This window comes from Strongylocentrotus purpuratus, unplaced genomic scaffold (assembly GCF_000002235.5).
Source record: "Strongylocentrotus purpuratus isolate Spur 01 unplaced genomic scaffold, Spur_5.0 spur5_scaffold_6, whole genome shotgun sequence".
Taxonomy (NCBI): domain Eukaryota; kingdom Metazoa; phylum Echinodermata; class Echinoidea; order Camarodonta; family Strongylocentrotidae; genus Strongylocentrotus; species Strongylocentrotus purpuratus.
The window spans coordinates 36496953-36516069 of NW_022145612.1; the positions used below are offsets into that span (position 1 = coordinate 36496953).

The 19117-nt window shown below is 39.0% G+C and overlaps 1 protein-coding gene across 1 annotated transcript; it reads left to right on the plus strand.

The window, feature by feature from the left end:
* The first annotated feature begins 17393 nt into the window (after positions 1-17393).
* LOC115919264 lies at positions 17394-18404 on the plus strand. The gene has a single exon (XM_030972628.1). It carries the CDS (start codon positions 17682-17684, stop codon positions 18225-18227), a length of 546 nt encoding a protein of 181 aa, XP_030828488.1. The 5' UTR covers positions 17394-17681; the 3' UTR covers positions 18228-18404.
* The last annotated feature ends 713 nt before the right edge of the window (positions 18405-19117 follow it).

Genomic DNA, 19117 nt, shown 5'->3' on the forward strand with positions numbered 1-19117 from the left:
GCTGCCATTTTTTATTTTGGTCATGTTACACAGTCTTCCATTTTAACTTGTAGGCGGAAAATTGATACCAAATTATATTCATGATTGTTTGATGATGATTGTTTTACCTAACTGCTAAGAAAGCATGTTTATGCTTGTAAATAAACAACCAGGGGACCAACAGCTCTAAGTCCTCTCCAAAGGACTTGGAATTAAGATAAATGCCTTACCAAAGGGCACCAGTGCATCAACTTGGTTTTGAACCCGAGACCTCCCAGTTACAAGACCACTGCCTTACCTCTGAGCCATCGCGTCTCCTCTATATTTATATTACAAGTATTCTGATATATAATGCTTGTTTGGTCTTGAGTCATCTTGTCTGAAAGTTTTTTTAAAGAAGGTGTATCACGGCCCCTTTTACCTCAATCCAAAGATACCGGTAATATTCTTATGATAGGGAGTTCCTCCCTGTTTGAAGAGAGGCTAGTATTTCTTTTTAAAGTTCTTCTTTTGTTTTTGAATTTTTGCATATATATGTCCAGTCTATGACAAATGCTCAGGTGACAAGTGCTCCATGTTCAATTTCCTAAACTGATCAAATTCCTTATGGATCAAACGTTGTACCTACTATGTAGCCTTAACACTAAACCAAATCTGAAACCCAATTGGAACTCTACCCTAACCCTACACCTTTGATGTTTTCAAAGCCTGGAGCAAATGTCACCAAAGCAAACCCGTGTTTTTTTGTAGTTCCTTTATTTGAATCGCAGGGTTGAAAAAATTAAAACCTTGATACCAACTGTTCCTCCAGTTGTTCTGTCCAGGTTGACTTGAACTCCATTCTATCATGTCTTTTATTGCTTCTGATGTAGATCCTACAGTGCACATGTATGTATACCGGTATACAAAAACAAGAAATACTGATCAATCATACAAGAATATATATATATATATATACGAGTTGAAATTAATTTTTGTCCAGATATTTTTGTTTCTACTGTAGTTTATATTTTTAGTTTTTAATTTTTGATGAGGGATATCAAATATATCATGCACTCTTTTTGAAGCATCCGTAAAATATTGGATCTTGGATGACTAACATAGTTACTATACCACCGACCTCAGAGAAATCATCATTCCAAGCTATATTTGATTAATCATGTAGTGCTGAAGAGAAGTGGTCCAAAGGGACCAACAATCATACATTCCTGAAACCATCAAATGAGTGGACTGTTCTAAAACTTATGTTGAAAACTTTCCAGCAAATGTTTGAAAAGAGAAATATGCCTATTTTTACATCCCATGGTTTACAAAGTGTTTTGTAAATGCACTTGATACAAAATGCCAAAATTGCTTATAAATTTCTATTTGTTTTCCAAAGAGTAGACCTTTGTATAGTGTTATTAGTTTATGTTTGAACACTTACGGTGGAATTTTTACCATTGTTCCTACAGTAAATGTATTGTTAGTCGGTCAGTTGAAAGACTCTAAAACTAAATGTAGATGTTTACAAGACCTATTCTGTCAACTGGTAAAAAAATGTCTACAATAACATTTCTTCAAAGGACTGCCTTACTTTATGTGTGGGTCATCACTCAGCACAAAAATACCAAGGATAACATAAAATGTTCTATGTTATGTAAATCTTCACGTGTGTCAAAATTATAAAACTATTATTTAACTTGCTTAGAATAGAGATTTGTCTGCCTTTGGGACAAACTATAAATCAAGTCCTTTCATTTTACAATGTTGTGTTTTGATAAGTGCCTGATTTTCTTGAAACAAAGTGCCAAGTTATTCAAAATTTTCCTTATTTGTGCCGCGCTCCTTTTCATATTTTCTAAAGAGCCTTGAATACATATTCAGTGAATTTATTGCATTATATGATAGTGAATTGAAATCAATTCTACAAAATGTGTGTTTTATAATGCCCTTTAGGTGCTCAACAGAGGATTATGTGCATGGAGTATGTTAATGACATTACCTAGCAGTAGCCGTCTTTGTATTAGGTACATTTGGAACAAGAATTGTTTCCATACCTATTCATATTTTTTTCAATTTGTATTAAATAAATTTATAGGTCTATGTAGTGAACTGCAGCTAAGTAGTTAACATTCTTGTTCTGTCGAACATTTCATAAACAATTTTCTTTTTGCAATACCATTTTTTTATTTATAATACATTAAATTCAGACTTGACGTCTTGTCAATAAAATCTTGTCTTTGTTTGTTTAAATCTTAAAGAGTAATTGATATTGAAGTAAATCACTCAAAAAAGAATGGAAACTCAAATACGATTGTTATATCTTGCTTTTCATGGCATGATACCCCATTTGTTATGATTTTTTTAGTCAAAGTCGATCAAAGTAAAAGGCAAGGTAAAAAGTGAAAGTTGCAAATTGCACTGCTCTTGGTCGACTGTGCATCCAAATTGCCCTCTGCCCAGGCCTTTTCAGAATGAAGGTGATGAAAGTTGATGACTAAACACGAGGAAATCTTGCCTTGCGTGTCACCATAGTGCAAGAATTTTGATTTCAGATTCTTTAAAATTTGGCATTTATGGTGACCAGCTGGGAACAGTGGCCACTGTCATTTACAAATATCACACTCTCTTATGTCAAAGAAAGAAGAGTACTCTTGCATAACAGTACTAGTGCTTGCCAGTTCATTTGACAACTTTTCACATTTGACCCTGCCCCTTATTTTGATGTAATGCTCTCTTCATTTTGTGATGGAAATGTCTATGCTCTCTTCATGACTGCTAAATCATAACAAACATGGTATCTTTTTAAAGAGGAATAAACACAATTTCTAATGAAATGATTTGAGCGATGATTATGCCATGAAAAGAGAGCCATAATTGATCGAACAGGAGTTTCCAATTTTTTTGGAGGGATCTATCTTATGTGTTGTCGCTCCATATTTGTAATGTCCCAAAATGAATGATCAAATAGATGACCAATAATTTGTAAAGCCAACAAATATTTGATATTATAAAAAGGAACCAATGTCTGAAAAATCTGTAGCGCTGTATGTGGCAGGCGCGGATCCAGGATTTCTTAGGGGAGGGGGCCCAACTTTCTTCTTTTTTTTTTGCTCCCGAAAATTTGAAAATCGCGCCGGCCGAAAAGTCGCTCAGTGGGGGGGGGGGGGGGGGGGGGGGGGAGTAGTGAGCAGAATTTTTTTTTTTTTTTTTTTTTTGCTCCCGAAAATTGAAAATCGCGCCGGCCGAAAAGTTGCTCAGTGGGGGGGGGGGGGGGGGGGGGGAGGTAGTGAGCACATTTTTTTTTTTTGGTCCTCGAAAAAAATTTCAATTTGCACCCCTCCCCCCTTGAGCGCCAGGGGGGGGGGGGGGCCCAACCCCCAAAAAAGGTAAAAATCACGTGATTTTACATGATTTTTTTCTCAAGGGGGGGGGGGGCCGGGTGTTTCATTCCGCTAAACTATATTCGACATGATTTCCTAAATGTTACTTCTATACAGAGATACAGTCAAACCTGCATTAGTGACCATCTGTATAAAAAGACTACATTGTACCCCTAGAAAATGCTTTTTATTTGAAAAGTCTTAAATTAGACAGGTGTATAATGACCACCTCCCTTTGAAGACCATCTTTTGTTGTCTGCCTGACAATGGTCTTTTTACACAGCTTTCATGTACATTACAGATTTAAAAACATTCACAATAAATGTAAAAGCAACCTGTGAATTGATTAGTCCACGTACCGGGAACACAAACTTGACATAGATTCCAGGCACGGGGTTTTATACAATTATTTACATTTTATTTCTTTATACTCCCTAACTATTAACTCAAGAATGCTACATAATCTTGCTTCTTTCTTTCTTTGGTGCTTTTTTTTTACTGGGGGAGGAGGTCATTATACAAACACATGTAGTTGTAAGCAAATAATTTGTTACGGTTATTGGGTAATTAGTCCACTTTAAACTGTTTTTTCTTTTATGATTAAAACAAAACAGTTATTTTTGTCTCAGTCCAGACTTCATATCTTCTTGACATCAAATCAAGTTTAGTCCTAAAATTGTTGAAATTCAGTTCAATCAAAATTTACAAGAAAATTTGAACTAAAATCAAATATTAACACAACAAAAAATTCAGAATACCACATGGGCCATCCATAAACTTTGATGATGGGCTATATATGTGTATAGGTCACTCAGACTAAATAAGTACTAACATGTACAGAAATCAAACCCTTGAAATTTGCTGTAAATTCATTCATTGAATTTAAATCAATTTAATCACAATAAATAGATTGTATATAGATACAAATGAGTATAAAAATATGCTGTACAATTATAGATAACACATTATAGGAAGCATTGAGTTTAAACATTCTTTTGAAGAAAAATATTCTTTGCCCATAAATTTTCATAATAATTAGACATAATTGTAGTAAAACAAACTTCATTCCATTGCTTTCACATTATATATTCACCACTAAAATGTCAAAATGTGGTACATATTACTCAACTTGAGGTTTATTGCAGGAATTTAACAACAAAATTCAGGAGTGAAATACACATTATCCGTAATGTATCAAAAGTTCAGAGCATGAATATAAACAGCAGTTTACATAAATTAAAACACCCTTCTGGCTTTCTCAATAGATTCTATGTGAGATATTTTGCATTCATGTACATTCCAAATGCCTAATCTGATTTGTTCAAACCACTTTCCGAAGTCACTCTACATCTTTGAAAAATTACATGTATCTCCTTCTCTATTTTAAAAGTATATATTTCAATTAAATCTTGGTATTGAAAGGATGAGAATATAGAATACAAGTGTTACAACATTAGGATGTATAGAACAACATTTAAAGATGAGATATACAAAAATAGTCTTCCTATTCAATTAGAATATCATTGGCTGCTCGCAAGAAGGCCGCAAGGGCTATGAATTGTCAATGACAGCCAACAATGTAAGCATCAAACACATAACAATACAGACTGATAAGTACATACAAACATAGGCAGCCATAATACATAGCATGGCCCCCTCATAGAGATACAAGCCAACACACCATTCTTCAACCGTTATGAACAATTCTGATTTTCTCAACAGTAATATTAGAATATACATGTATTAGTGTCCCTTTATAAGATACAACATAAGAAGTTTAAAAAATGGGGCGTTAATTTGGAGTTACTTTTCCCTGGGGCTACTTTCTCCTTTAATCCCCTCATTCTATATTCTTCTCTATTTCTTCCTTTTAATCTTCTTCCCTGTATAAGTATGCTCTATGTAATTTGTATTACATGTATGTATTATTTTTTTTATTCATACTTTTTATGCATTTGTTATTTTGATATGAATATATTAATATTATACATTTTGTATAAGTTGTGTAAATTTATGTAATATGATTCAACTGGTCAAAAGGTAAAAAGCCCGGCTCTCTCTCTCTAAAAGACTCTAGTTACCGCCGTCAAGTTAGAGTGGTCATATATGTTTCAGGCAATAACATATATCAATTTTGGTGATGATTTTATATCCTGGGTAAGACTTTTGTATAATGATATTTATATCCCACATACTAAGAATCTTGCTCTACGATTGGTCAAAAGTAAATCACGTGATGAAAGATAGTTCGCCCATTATTGATGGGAGAAGCAAAAAGTTTGTTACACTGTGTAGATAGTACTACTATCTACACAGTGCATTGCACTTTCACTGAAGATAGAGGTACTATATCTACACAGGGCAACGCACTTTCACTGAAGATTATCCAAAAGCACACTAAAATAGGCATAATTAAGCGCGCATTACCAATGAGCGCAGTTAAAGAAAACAAATGCGCGCACCGTACCCTCATGGGGTTGGGTTAAACTTAAACTTTTTGGTGTGAATTTGGGCCTAGGTGTCTTTTATGTAGATGCATACACATTCTTTTGTTTTTGTAGTTAAATTGTTTTAGATTTGGAATATAAAGCAAATAATCCCCTGTTAGTTTCAGGCGATGGCAAACTATCACTTCCTCGTCGATCAGAATGTTTACGCTATCTTTCCTCGGCTTCGCTTCAGAAAGATAGCTACATCCAGATCGCCTCGGAAGTGATAGTTTGTCCCATCACCTTACCAACGGTAATTATTTGCTTAATATTCCTGTGTCCTTTGAGCCAGTTGCTTCTTTTAAAATTTGTAAATAATGAGTATTTGGATTGAGAGTGATGCAAACATTCAAGGAATTGTGATTAATGAAACAAATATAAACTAGATGGAACTCTCCGTCATAGAGCAAGTTTACAAACCAAAACAGTTTCATTGTAATCCATTAACAGGTTTTCAGAATATCGTGGTTACAAGCAATTTCTCATATTCATATATGACCCTTTGATATTTGACCTCATGACCCTAAAATCTACTCGTTCATTGGCTCAACAAGATGTCCTGAGCTAAATAGTAATCCATCTGTCAGTTCTAATGAGAATGCGTTCACAAGCTATTTTTGCATACATAATGAGCCCATGACATTTGACCTTTGACCTCATGACCCAAGAATCTACTCAGTTCATTGGCTCTGCAAGATACATACATGATCTAAGTTTGGCAGGAATCCATCAATCTGTTCTAATGATAATGCAATCACAAGCTATTTTTGCATACATAATGAGCCCTGTGACCTTTGACCTCCTGACCCCAAAATCTAATCAGTTCATCGGCTCTGCAAGATACATACGTGACCAAAGTTTGGCAGGAATCCATCAATTGGTTCTTGAAATAACGCGATCACGAGCTGTTTTTGCATACATAATGAGCCCAGTGACCTTTGACCTTTGACCGCGTGACCCCAAAATCTACTCAGTTCATCGGCTCTGCAAGATACATACATGACCAAAGTTTGGCAGGAATCCATCAATCGGTTCTTCAGATAAAGCGATCACGAAAACGGGACGTATGGACGTACGGACGGACAACCCGAAAACATGAGGCATAAAAATAAGTATGTACGCTGATGATCCTTTTTTTGTGAAAGACATTCACTCTTTGTCTAGAATTATATATACTTGAAATATTGAAAAGATATTCAGGGTTAAATATACAATGTAATACATCAGAAATTATAGCTCTTGGTTTATATTACACAGCCAACTTTGCAGATACTGCTACTGAGCAAGAAGACGTCCAGGATTTTCAAAAGAGAACACAGTCACGGATAAGGATGCAAGGCAGGGTGAAACAACTAAAGGCAGACCTACGACAGACGAAGAAAACTTGTTTATGAAGGCCATAGCGAAGCATGAAGCAAGGGTTTCCAGGTTGTTTGGAAATTATCAACTACGAGCACTTGCACGAGAAGGAATGAGAGGAGTTGAGTGGTCAACAATTACAGTGAAAAAGGCATTGCAGCTAAGATTTGCATGTGGCGCAACTGGATACAAGCTTCTTCTCCAGTAGCACTACCATCAGACAGGACCCTTCAGAGAAGGATGGAGAAAGTGTCGTTCCAACCTGGTGTCCCTGGACAGGTGTTTGAATTTTTTAAAACTGAAAGTTGAAGGCATGCACCCAGAATAGAGAATATGGAGACTCAGCTGGCCGCCCAAATCGAGGAGATCCGGGGGCTGTCCGAGACTGTGTCTCGCTTGACCTCTGCTAGTAATATTCAAGCGGGCCAACTTGAGTCGGAATCCTGTCGTGCAATACACGCGGTTAATTCTCCCAGCACTGTAGCCAGAGCCCGGGTAGATGATAACGATTTTGTCAGCCTTTACGCTGATCAAAGTGATCTTCTCACCCCGTCAGTAGGGGCTGAACCCTCAGAGTTGATCGAGAGCCAAGGAGAGTACGACCCTTTGGCTTCCCTATCATCATCCCCCGTTGGTGGTGATGATGGCGTGTTGGACGTTTTGGAGTCCAGCGGTATTTATGACGAGGCAAACAATATCTCCCCGCTGTTTCTGACGGGCTAGCCACGTGGCTAACTCAATCGGTGAGGTTTCCACCTCAGAAGGAGGCTTTCACAAAAATACAGGAGAAATACACACCCCATCAAATGCATCTTATGCCGTGGGTCCACTGGTGGAGCGTGAAGTATCGAGTATGATGCCAGCAGTGGGAATCTAATGGGCAATGTCACATTACCCGAACATACTGGAACTGCTACTCATGCGCTGGAGTTTATGCTTGGAGGAATAACGACCCGCTGGAAACAGACGGTAGCCTATCATTACACCAGCAACTCTACAGATGGGGCAGTGTTCAAGGAAATCATCATTGATATAATTCAGCGAGCTGCCGACATTAGTCTACATGTAGAAGCCGTTGCAAGTGACATGGGGAGCACCAACTGAGCAATGTGGAACAGCTTAGGCATCGTATGTGGTAAGCACTGCAAAACTAAAAGCAAATTCCACATCCACCGGACCCAGCAAAGGGGCTCCACTTCCTAGCAGATGTTCCACACCTGTTCAAGAACATCAAGTCTGCCCTTGTGAATGGTCAAGCATTCACTCTTTCGACTGAGACGGTTGCGAAACACGGCCTCAAATGCAATGTAGCGAGTGTTAAGCCGCTGAAGGACCTAGCAAACTTCCAGGAAAATTTGGAACTCAAACTGGCTCCAAAGGTCAACATGACTACTCCAACACCAACTCATTTCGACAAAATGAAGGTGTCAAATGCAACACGGATGTATATATGTTGTCGTTTGTTTCCGTTTGTTTTTTCCAACTGATACTTTGTAATTATGTATTCTTTTTTCATATCTAATATCATGTATACTTTTAACTTTGTACATTGTATAAACTGGCCCCAGCAGCAACAATATAGTTGCAGCTAAAAATGGGCTACCAGCGGTATTTTGTTCTTTTTCTCTGTATGATTACTTTGTTTGTATTTTATCTGATTTTACTATACAGAAATAAAAACAACAACAGTCATGATGTGAGTTGTGGATTGACTTGCCTTATCAATAAAGAGGGGCTAGAAGAAACCTACCTGACAACTGAACCTCGTGTCAAGCAGACATTCTGTGATGACTCTGAGCAAACTCAATCCCGACAAGTATGACGAGGCGGTCACCTTTCTACAAGATGTCATTGAAATATTCAAGAGGCTGAAGGTCGGGAGAAAAGATGATTGGAAGCCTATACAAACGGGGGTCATCCTAGCTACAACAAATTTCTCAGCATCGCAGATGAATTGCTTAGTGCAGGACACGCATGCCTTTTGACATCACGACTAACTCAAGACTGCTTGGAGAATCTCTTCTCTTCTGTGTGTCTCAGGAGGCCTGTGCCCACTCTGCTTGAATTCAAGTTTGCTTTGAAGCTTATAAGCAACGCACAATTTCTGACCCTTCCACGCTCTGGTAGTTACCAGCAGGATGATGGGGAATTCCTGGCAGACTTCTTGGAACAGCCTGTGAAAGTGCCCGCTGAGCCACCAGCTATTGTCATCCATCTGTCTGAGAACCAATCGACATCAACGAAGGAACTACCACAGGCTGAACGAGATAGCCTGTACAATCTGGCAGGGTACTGTTTGCACAGCATCAAATGTAATGAGAAAACCTGTGGCGGGTGTATGCATGCGGTAACAAGAGAGCAAGATGAGGCTGCTCACTAAGCAGCAAGCCTCAGTCAGCTGAAAGAATATCGGACCGGTTGCATCATGCATATCTCGGCTAAAGCTTACGACATGCTGTTGAACGTCGAGTTAATGTTCCGACGTGCTCAGAGTATGCTGATGGAATACACAAATGTGAAGACCAACTAGTGGCAGAAACAAGATGAGGCTGCTCACCAAGCAGCAGGCTTCGGTCAGCTGAAAGAATATCGGACTGGGTGCCTCATGCATATCTCGGCTAAAGCTTACGACATGCTGTTGAACGTCGGATTAATGTTCTGACGTGGTCAGAGTTTGCTGATTGAAGACACAAATGTGAAGAGCCAACTAGTGGCAGAAGCGGAGTTTCGTGATAGACATATCGACCTGCCTTCCTGCCATGACATCAAATCAAAACTGTTGACCAAATTCATCAATGCCTCCTTGCATTTTTACCTCAAAAAGAAAAATGTGGAACTCTAGGCCGAGATGATTTTGTTACTGTTTTCATGTTATGATGTAAACATTTATTTATTTTGATATGTTTTTTCCCATTTGCTATGTTTTTCTTTATATATATATATATATATATATATATATATATATATATATATATATATAATGTAAAAATAAATGGTTCTGCGTCGGTGCATAAAATGAATAGGACACAAGGTAGATAAAAAAGAATCTTATTAACATATGTTCTTTTGATCAACTTCACCGGATTCGTCATTTGATTCACATAGCCAACCCTGAGTACTATGAATCATTCGTTTCTAACAAAAGAAAGAAAGTTGAGCATCTTAGGCCTATTGCCAGACCACAACATCGTGGTACTGTCAATGATGATAGATTAGTCGTCACCATACCTTCTGATCTTCCTTTGACGAACAAGGAAACTACAGTTCTCAAACGAGGTTTGTCTTTCGTTCCTACAGCAGAAAGAACTGATGATTTCGAGATACGTAGAGACTTTGAGAAATTTGCACGTCGGTTGCGTCTTAAAGCTCATTTCTACAAGGAATCAGATGACGATGTTACTCAGAATGACAACGGTCAAGAGTATGAGCTTGATCCGTTCGATGCTCTGAAGCCACGTAGATCATCTTGGAACCCTCCAGAAGGCAAACACCCATCTCTTGATGTATTCATTACTAAGTGTAGGACTGACATTGGTAACATCTTGAAATCGGACTCCTCTGCTTCTGCTAATGTTACCCCCCAAGATCGTCATACTATCAAACAGCTTCGCAACAACAAAGAGTATGTGATCAAATCTGCCGACAAGGGTGGAGCCATTGTAGTATGGAGACGTGATTTATATGTTCAGGAAGCAATGCGACAGTTGTCTAACGATGAGTTCTACTCAAGACTGGAAACCGATCCTACTCCTGATCAACAAGACAACATCTCTAGGACCGTTAAAGAACTCATACATGCAGGAGCTTTACCCTCGAATGCTGCCAATCTCATCCAAGATAACCCGCAATGTGCTACTTTCTATCTCCTCCCGAAGATCCACAAAGTTGATAATCCTGGACGTCCTATCGTTTCCACCATCAACTGCCCTACAGAGCTAATTAGCCAGTATTTAGACAGCATTATTTCCCCTCTGGTCACCAAGCTCCCTACTTATGTGAAGGACTCATCAGATGCCATTCGGCTCTTCAAAGATTTCAACTTCCAAGGGGATGAACCTCATCGTCTACTTTTCTCCATGGATGTTTCGTCACTGTATACTAACATTCCAACAGATGACGGTTTGAAGGCTATCAAACATTTCCTTCAACGCTATCCAAGCAGAGACAGACCCAGCGACGCTACTCTACTTAGATTGGCGGAGCTCGTCCTCACTTTGTCGTCTTTCAACTTTGACGGTGAATGCTACTCACAGAAGAAGGGCGTTGCCATGGGCACCAAGATGGGACCAGCTTATGCATGCCTCTTCGTTGGGCACATCGAGGAGCAAATGCTACAGAATTATCAACATCCTAAACCGGTTCTCCTGAAGCGTTACATCGACGATTACGTAGGCGTGTTCACGAGCACTAGAGACGAACTAGAGAGGTTCATCCAGTACGTGAATAGTTATCATCGATCACTGCGTTTCACTCATGACATCTCAGATGAGTCTATAACATTTCTCGATGTTACAGTCAGTGTGGAGGGTGACACTCTTGTGACTGATATTCACTACAAACCTACGGACTCGCATTCATATCTCAGGTTCGACTCTTGTCATCCCCCATCATGTAAGAAGGCCATCCCCTTTTCACAATTTCTGAGACTAAGACGAATTTGCAGCGATGACACTAATTTCAAGTCAAGAGCGAAGGAGATGAGAACTTTCTTCTCTGACAGAGGCTATCCCGACAAGATCGTCGAAGGGGGAATGATGAAGGCTAGCCGAATCACACAACATGACGCTCTGACTAAGAGACGTAAGGATTCTAATTCCTGCACCCCTCTTGTACTCACGTACAACCATACATCTCAGCGAATTGCTAAGGCCGTACGTGAAAACATCAACATCCTCCGGGCTGTCGAGACGACTCTTAGTGTATTTGGGGCCAACCCATTCATCACGGCGTACCGGAGGGGGAAGAACATCAAAAACGAACTTGTCTGCTCAAGACTTCCCAGTCAGATACCCCACAGCATCACTAATCCTGGTACCACTCGGTGTAAGCGTCCTCGTTGCAAGACCTGCGCCCATGTCTCATCCCATGATGTGGTGGGCCCCAGAGGAACTTGGCATATCAGAGGAGAATTCACATGTACCACCACTAATGTCATTTAAGGATTGACATGTACCCGCTGTTCCATGGTGTACATCGGGGAGACAAAGAGACGCCTAGCCGATAGAATCACGGAGCATCTGCGTTCCATACGCCTGAAGACAGCCGGACTACCTGTAGCTCACCACTTCAACATCGGAGATCATAATGCTGATGACCTTCAAGTATGTGTGCTGAAATCTTGCTGAGATGAGAAAGAAAGGAAGCTGATGGAGGAGAGGATAATCTTCAAACTTGGCACTCTCCACCCGGACGGGATGAACGCCACTTTCAGATCTTTCCCTAACTCACACTGAACTTTGTTGAACTTTAATATCTTTATTACGTCATAATGCTTTTTCAATTGCTTATTTTTCTTTCTGTGCGCTTCTTCTTTTCCTTTTCTTTTGCTTTCCGCGTATCTCCCCTGGAGATACGCTCTTCTAACGCTCCCTATATTTCTAATTTTCTCCTATTTTCTCACGTCACAATGGTCCAACTTTTGAGCTTTGTGACGTTTCTCTATCTCTTTTTCTCTTCTTTCGCGTACTCTCACGCGCCTTTGCATCTTGACTACCAAGCGTCGCCTATATATTTTTGATTTTGTATATTGTTGTTCATGCTTGAATCACTTCGATAAAGGGCTATGCCCGAAACGTCAGTGGAATATTCACTTCTCCGTTGTTTTTATTTATCTACCTTGTGTCCTATATATATATATATATATATATATATGTATATATATATATATATATGTTTTGAATGCTTTTTTATATAATTGTATGTATGATGTAAATTCGCATTTTCAGTCTTTGGACTTTTTGACGAGATTGAATGAAACCTAATTTGAAATTGAATTGAATTGAATTGAATGACAAGAACCCAAAATGAAGGTGAATTATGGAGCAAGAGCATGGCCATGCAAAAGTTAGCTACAAAATTTGAATGAACAGAGTCCAATATATGTACATGTACTGGATCTAGAGTGAACTGATAATTGTATGTTCCTAATTTTTTGAAGACAGAAGATGGTTTTGTTGGCATATTCAAAAATAAAAGTTGAAACCCAGCTTTCTCTTGTGCAAAATTATGTAGGGGGTATAAATTTAACGAGAAATGAGACATAAAGCCGGAGGTCCCGTGGAGAGCCATGCCTCATAAATGTTAAAGATCCTAGTCTAACCAAGATTAGACTAGCCAAAATGCCGGCACCAAATTCATGCGAGAGGTGTGGCGAGCCCTTGTGCTAAATGATTTGGCAAAAGAAAGCAACTATGCTCCTGAGTTCAGTTCAGACAAGCTCTGAAAATCATCACAGTCACACAGTATTTGAAATGTCCTTCTAAAGGTAGCTACCAACAAGATGTCGCAAGTACCTAGCAGAATTCCTCAACCAGCCAACAAAACAAACTGAAATTGAGGAGCAGGCCTTTGATTCAATTGACATTCCATTGCAAGACTTCACAACATTGCAGGCTACTGCCTCAACAAGTGAAGAAGAAGAAGCTGTACTCAGAATGCAACAATGCAGTTGAGGTCATTCACCAGAACTAAAGGATACATCCTCAGCTGATATTAAGCATTTACCCTTACAGAAACACAAAGTTATTTTCTACTTCTTAATCAATTGTTGTATCATTGCAGGAAGAAGTCTGTATGGACGGGTGCCATGGAGTTGGCACTTCTCAAAGAACTTGTCAGCCAAAACCCATTCCTGTACAGACATGGATCAACAGAGCAAGGTAAAGTGTGGGATCAGATCTAGCCCATGGTTTCTCATCCTTAAAACAGGAAAGACACAGTTATGCCCTCACTCAAAGAACTGTAAGGGACAAACACAAGGCCTTAGTGACACGGCACAGGGTGAATGCAAACAAGGAGAGGGCTGCATCAGGCATAAGCCCCGAGGAGACAGATCTAACAAAGGAAATAAGAGAACTTATTGAACAGCTCCAAGAACTAGAATTGGATGGTGACAACATCCAACCTCATAAGAGAGAGGAAGAAGAAAAGAAGAAAAAAGATGGCATAGAAATGCAGAAAGTGATGCTGGAAAGGTTTTCAGAGACAAAAAAGGGTAAAATTACATGTAGCTACTAATAATGGTTAGCAGCATCTCTTTTTAATTGAAGTTGTATGGGGAGGTAAAGGGTTATCATTCTTCTTCTAAAGAAAATGTTTTTGCTTATCATTCATGCGTTTAGGTAATATCATGATGTATTCATGTTGTATGAATAAATGTACCTATCTATTGCCGGTCAAATAAGAAATGTTATGTAAAACTTGTTTTCAAACTGGTCCTTAAAATGAAACAAACAATCATATAAAGAGACAAAAAAAAAAGATTCCTATTCTGTTTGTTCCTATTGCTTTTTCATTCCATCGCAATTACATTCATAATACTCACTAACAGCAGCTTTGATTTCTACAAAAGTCTTGAGCCAGCAATAGAGTGCTTTAAGTTGTAAGTTCCTGAACTTAACTACTAAGATATCTACCCCTAAAGTGAAGGCATGTATGTCTCTGATTATTACATTGCCTACTGGATGGATCTAATATTATTAAGCCAAGGGAAATTAGAGAATTCGGAAGTCAATCGGTTAACTATAATTATACCTATCAATAGCTAAGGGCAGAATGATTTTTGTGGCCAGTCATTAGTTCATGTTAACAAACCTGCCAGGGGTGGCAAACTCTTTGAACCAAGATCTCGTAAGTGCATGCTGTGTACTGTACTGTGTCTGTAGCCGTGGGCCTGGGCGTGGGGTCTAAAAACAAGACCTATGATTATTTTAATGATCATGATGGGGAGCCCTATGTCTGCTCACCTAAGATTTGACCTGAAATTGAACAAGAATTTCTTTAATATTCCTCTAATGCTTAATCTTATATTACAAATGACGCTCTGCCTAAATTGCAGAAGAAGAATGAAAACTTGGAATGATAATGGCTCTTGAGCTTCATGATCCTAAAATGAACTTGCTCATATATGGAATTGAGGAAAAAAAGATGAGAGAGAGTAGTTAAAATTTGTCAGAAACACAATTAAAAAATTTGGGTTTCACAAAAGAGGAGTCTGAGAGAATGTTTATTGCAAATGCCCATTGGCTACCTAGTTGTCGCATAACGCAGGGGAACGGGCGTGGTCATGACCCAATCATTGTTCGTTTTGGAGCCATGATGGATAGAGATTCGAGTGTGCAAAAATCTCATCAAAATTAGAGCAAGAACAATGCCATTTCACAAGAAACAAAAAATGAAATAATCTGTGACAAGTTGTATACAGTTTTATTCAATGGCTGGAAAAATCTGTAGATATTTATTTTATACTACTGTATTTTTATTGCATGCTTGGAATAGATTTCGAACACATCTTTGTTAAATTTCAATATATTTTGTGCATTTTTATTTTATACTACTGTATTTTTATTGCATGCTTGGAATAGATTTCGAACACATCTTTGTTAAATTTCAATATATTTTGTGCGTTTTCCAGGTGATTCAGTGGATAAACCTCCTACAGTGGAGAACATGGAAAAGCGAACACCGCAGCAGCTTCAAGCCTCAAGCCGACTATCTGTTACAGCAGTCAGATGGAACAAGCGTTGTTGAGAGTGCTTACTGCAAATGCACAAAGTTTAAGAAAAAAATCAGCAAGCTTAAGAGGAAACTGGCGAGGGAGCGTAGAGAGAAATGGAAACTTCAACAGAAGAAAACTAACTTTGAAGTTAATGTGGCAAAAGTTTTCAATGGAGATCAATTGGTCAAACTTGGCCAAACGGACACCGGAGGTTCAAAGTGGTCAAATGACACAGTGAGAAAAGCACTCCAGCTAAGCTTTACTTGTGGAGCAACTGGCTAGGAGTTGTTGCTGGTGCAGAATCAGCCCTTGCATTTGATGCCATCTCTTCAGAGAAGGCTCTTCGGAGCGATCTCCATGGAACCTGACATTCTCTTTGAAGTCTTCAGCTTCTTGAAATTGAAAGTAGCGTCTATGCTATAGAATTTTACTCAAGTTGGACTTTTTTTGCTTCTAAACATTTGTCATTTGGATAATATCGGATTATAGACTACTGAGAATGATGGATTTACATCATTGTAACTATTTAGGCTTCAACGATCATCATGAGTGATGCGCGGGAGCACCTGAGGTTTCAACTTCTTACCGATGAAGAATTGAATAATATGCTGGATAATGCTGACAGTGCTAATACTAGAAGACAATTCAAATATGCTTCAAAGGTTTTAACAGATTTTCTGAACATATTGACAATTTGGGACAAGATATTAAACTTCTCGACAGTCTTCTTTGTAAATTCTATGCCGGAGGAAGAAATCGAAATGGAGATCTATATACAAAGAATTCAATGCGAGCATTCAGATACGGCCTTCAGAGGAATTTCTTGTCATCACATGAATTTGAAATTGTTAAAGACAAAGCTTTCTCAAAGTCTAAACGAGAATTCAAATCAGTTATTTCATAACTGAAATCTGAGGGTAAAGCAAATGTAAAACATGACACACCAGTTGGTACAGCTGACATGAAGTTGAATTAAGAAAGTCATGATATGTTATGTGTTGACAAGTTCATCGTTCTTTCAGATTTTTACCAGTTTTATTGACTTATTAACTGAATTAAAACGTTCACGGTTTTGAGCAATGTTTGTTGCCGAAATCATTCGGCATTATTGGAAGCTAATTATAAGTATTGACGTGGACTATAGACAGTGGAAAGATAACAAGTGAGGTAAGTTCAATATTCATTTCAATCAATAAATTGTTAGATTTTTATGGCTATACTATGCTGCTGACATAAAGAGTCTAGACCTATTAATGCATTATCTATATAGCGCTGCGGCGTGGCGCAAGTCAACATAAAAACTAGGATCATAGGGGCGTACGATAGTACGAAAGCAATCCATAGAAACACTACCGATACTGTCTGCAGAGTCAGAATGCCGCGAGTGAAAACCTAGTTGTCTTTTTATTATGTAAAATTCACTTAAAGTAGACCTTATTGCCGATGTGGGATATAAAACAAATATTAACCTCCTTTACTCGGGCAATGGATACAAACTATCATCGCCTCGGTGATCTCGGGGCTACTATCATCCCTCGCCGTTACAGTGACACTTTCTGGATCATGATCAGGGATTTGATATTACTGACTAGGGCGAATTCCCGAGAAGTAACAAGGTCTTCAAAGCTGTGCTGGTCAAGTTGAAGAAAGACGGGAGAGGAAATGTGAAGCACAAGGATGTCATCCGGTATCAGACATGCAGAAGACTAGGCAAGCAGCGAGTTGGACTGCAGCACTCCAGCTGGTCTGCAAAATAAGGTTTTTGTAGACATCATGACCTTTTTCTGTAATCAGGGATGGGAGAACATCCGATCAATGAAGCCCTCCCATTTCACGGTTACAACTGATGAAAATGGACGTCGGTATATGTCAAAGAGAGATTGTCTGACAAAGAATAACAGGGAAGATGAAGATGACTCGTCAAACTGTGGGTTAATGTACGAGATGCCCATGAATGACAAATGCCCTGTAAAGTCGTACTTGATGTACGTCTCAAAGTTGAACTCAAAGTGCACTTTTCTGTGGCAGAAACCTAAGAGTAAAGCCCCACAACAAGATGGAGCCCCAGGGTACGATAGCAGTCCTGTTGGTGTAAATACCATTGCCAACAAGGTGAAGGAGATTTCCAAGAAGGCAGGGTGCAAGCAGACGTACACCAACCATCATTTGAGAGCTATATGCATCTCATCTCTCGACGGTGCAGGATTTGAAACACGAGATATCATGAGGATGAGTGGTCATCGCAGTGCGAGTTCGCTGAAACACTACAGCACGACAAGTGAGAAAAGAAAGAGAGGGATGAGCGGTCAGCTGTCATAGCAGCTATGTTACAAGTCACCGTCCTCAAACTCAAAGTCTAGGTGTAGCTCTAAATCCTCCCACTACTACTACTAGTCCTAGTTCTACAAGTGGGCGCAGCCTTGCAGTTCACAATCTTACTCACAGTCCTCCACATCAAACAGTGACAATCAAAAGTTCACAGGGTACGACTACTAATAATACACACAGAATTAGCGAGTATCGTTATCAGCTTGTGTCCGTCCAACAGAAATCATTATAAGATGGGTAGAAGAATCCTTGAAATTTGATTGGTCAATTACTGTTTAGATTTTTTTACTGGATGCACGCAATATCAACACAATATATGCGATATCGGAATCGATAGCACTGATATCCTGATTGTTTACATTGTCTGCACAAACAAGATGGCAAATCGCGGCTGCGATTTGTTTTTCCAGCTTCTCTCAGACGAAGAATTATCTAAATTGTTGGATGATTCGGATGCGGCTAGCACAAAAAGGTCAAAGTTCAAAGTTGGAAAAGTTTGCACAGATCAAGAACATCAATTTAGGAGACATTTCAACACTCATGCTATACATGTATATTATTGTACATTGGCAGGACTGTCACTCAGTGCAAGCAGTATTATTAATGTTAAGTTCTATTTCCTTTTGATTAATAGGAATTTAGCAGCAGTGTCGGCAGTGGAATGGCAAACAGAGGGAGCTGGTGGAGTGAGGAGGAAACATTGTGTCTGCTGGGAATTTGGAAGGAACAGAATATTCAGGATCAGCTAGACGGTACGGTGAAGAACAATATAGTCATGCGAAAGATAATGGAGATGATGGCTGCGAGTGGCTATGAAAGGACAATACTTCAAATCAAGAACAAAATGAAAAAGTTACGGGAGTTTTTCCGACGCGCCGAGG

Bases quoted from the DNA above. Each gene is read 5' to 3' on its own strand.
- LOC115919264 (XM_030972628.1), top strand. From the start codon at position 17,682: ATGACCTTTTTCTGTAATCAGGGATGGGAGAACATCCGATCAATGAAG.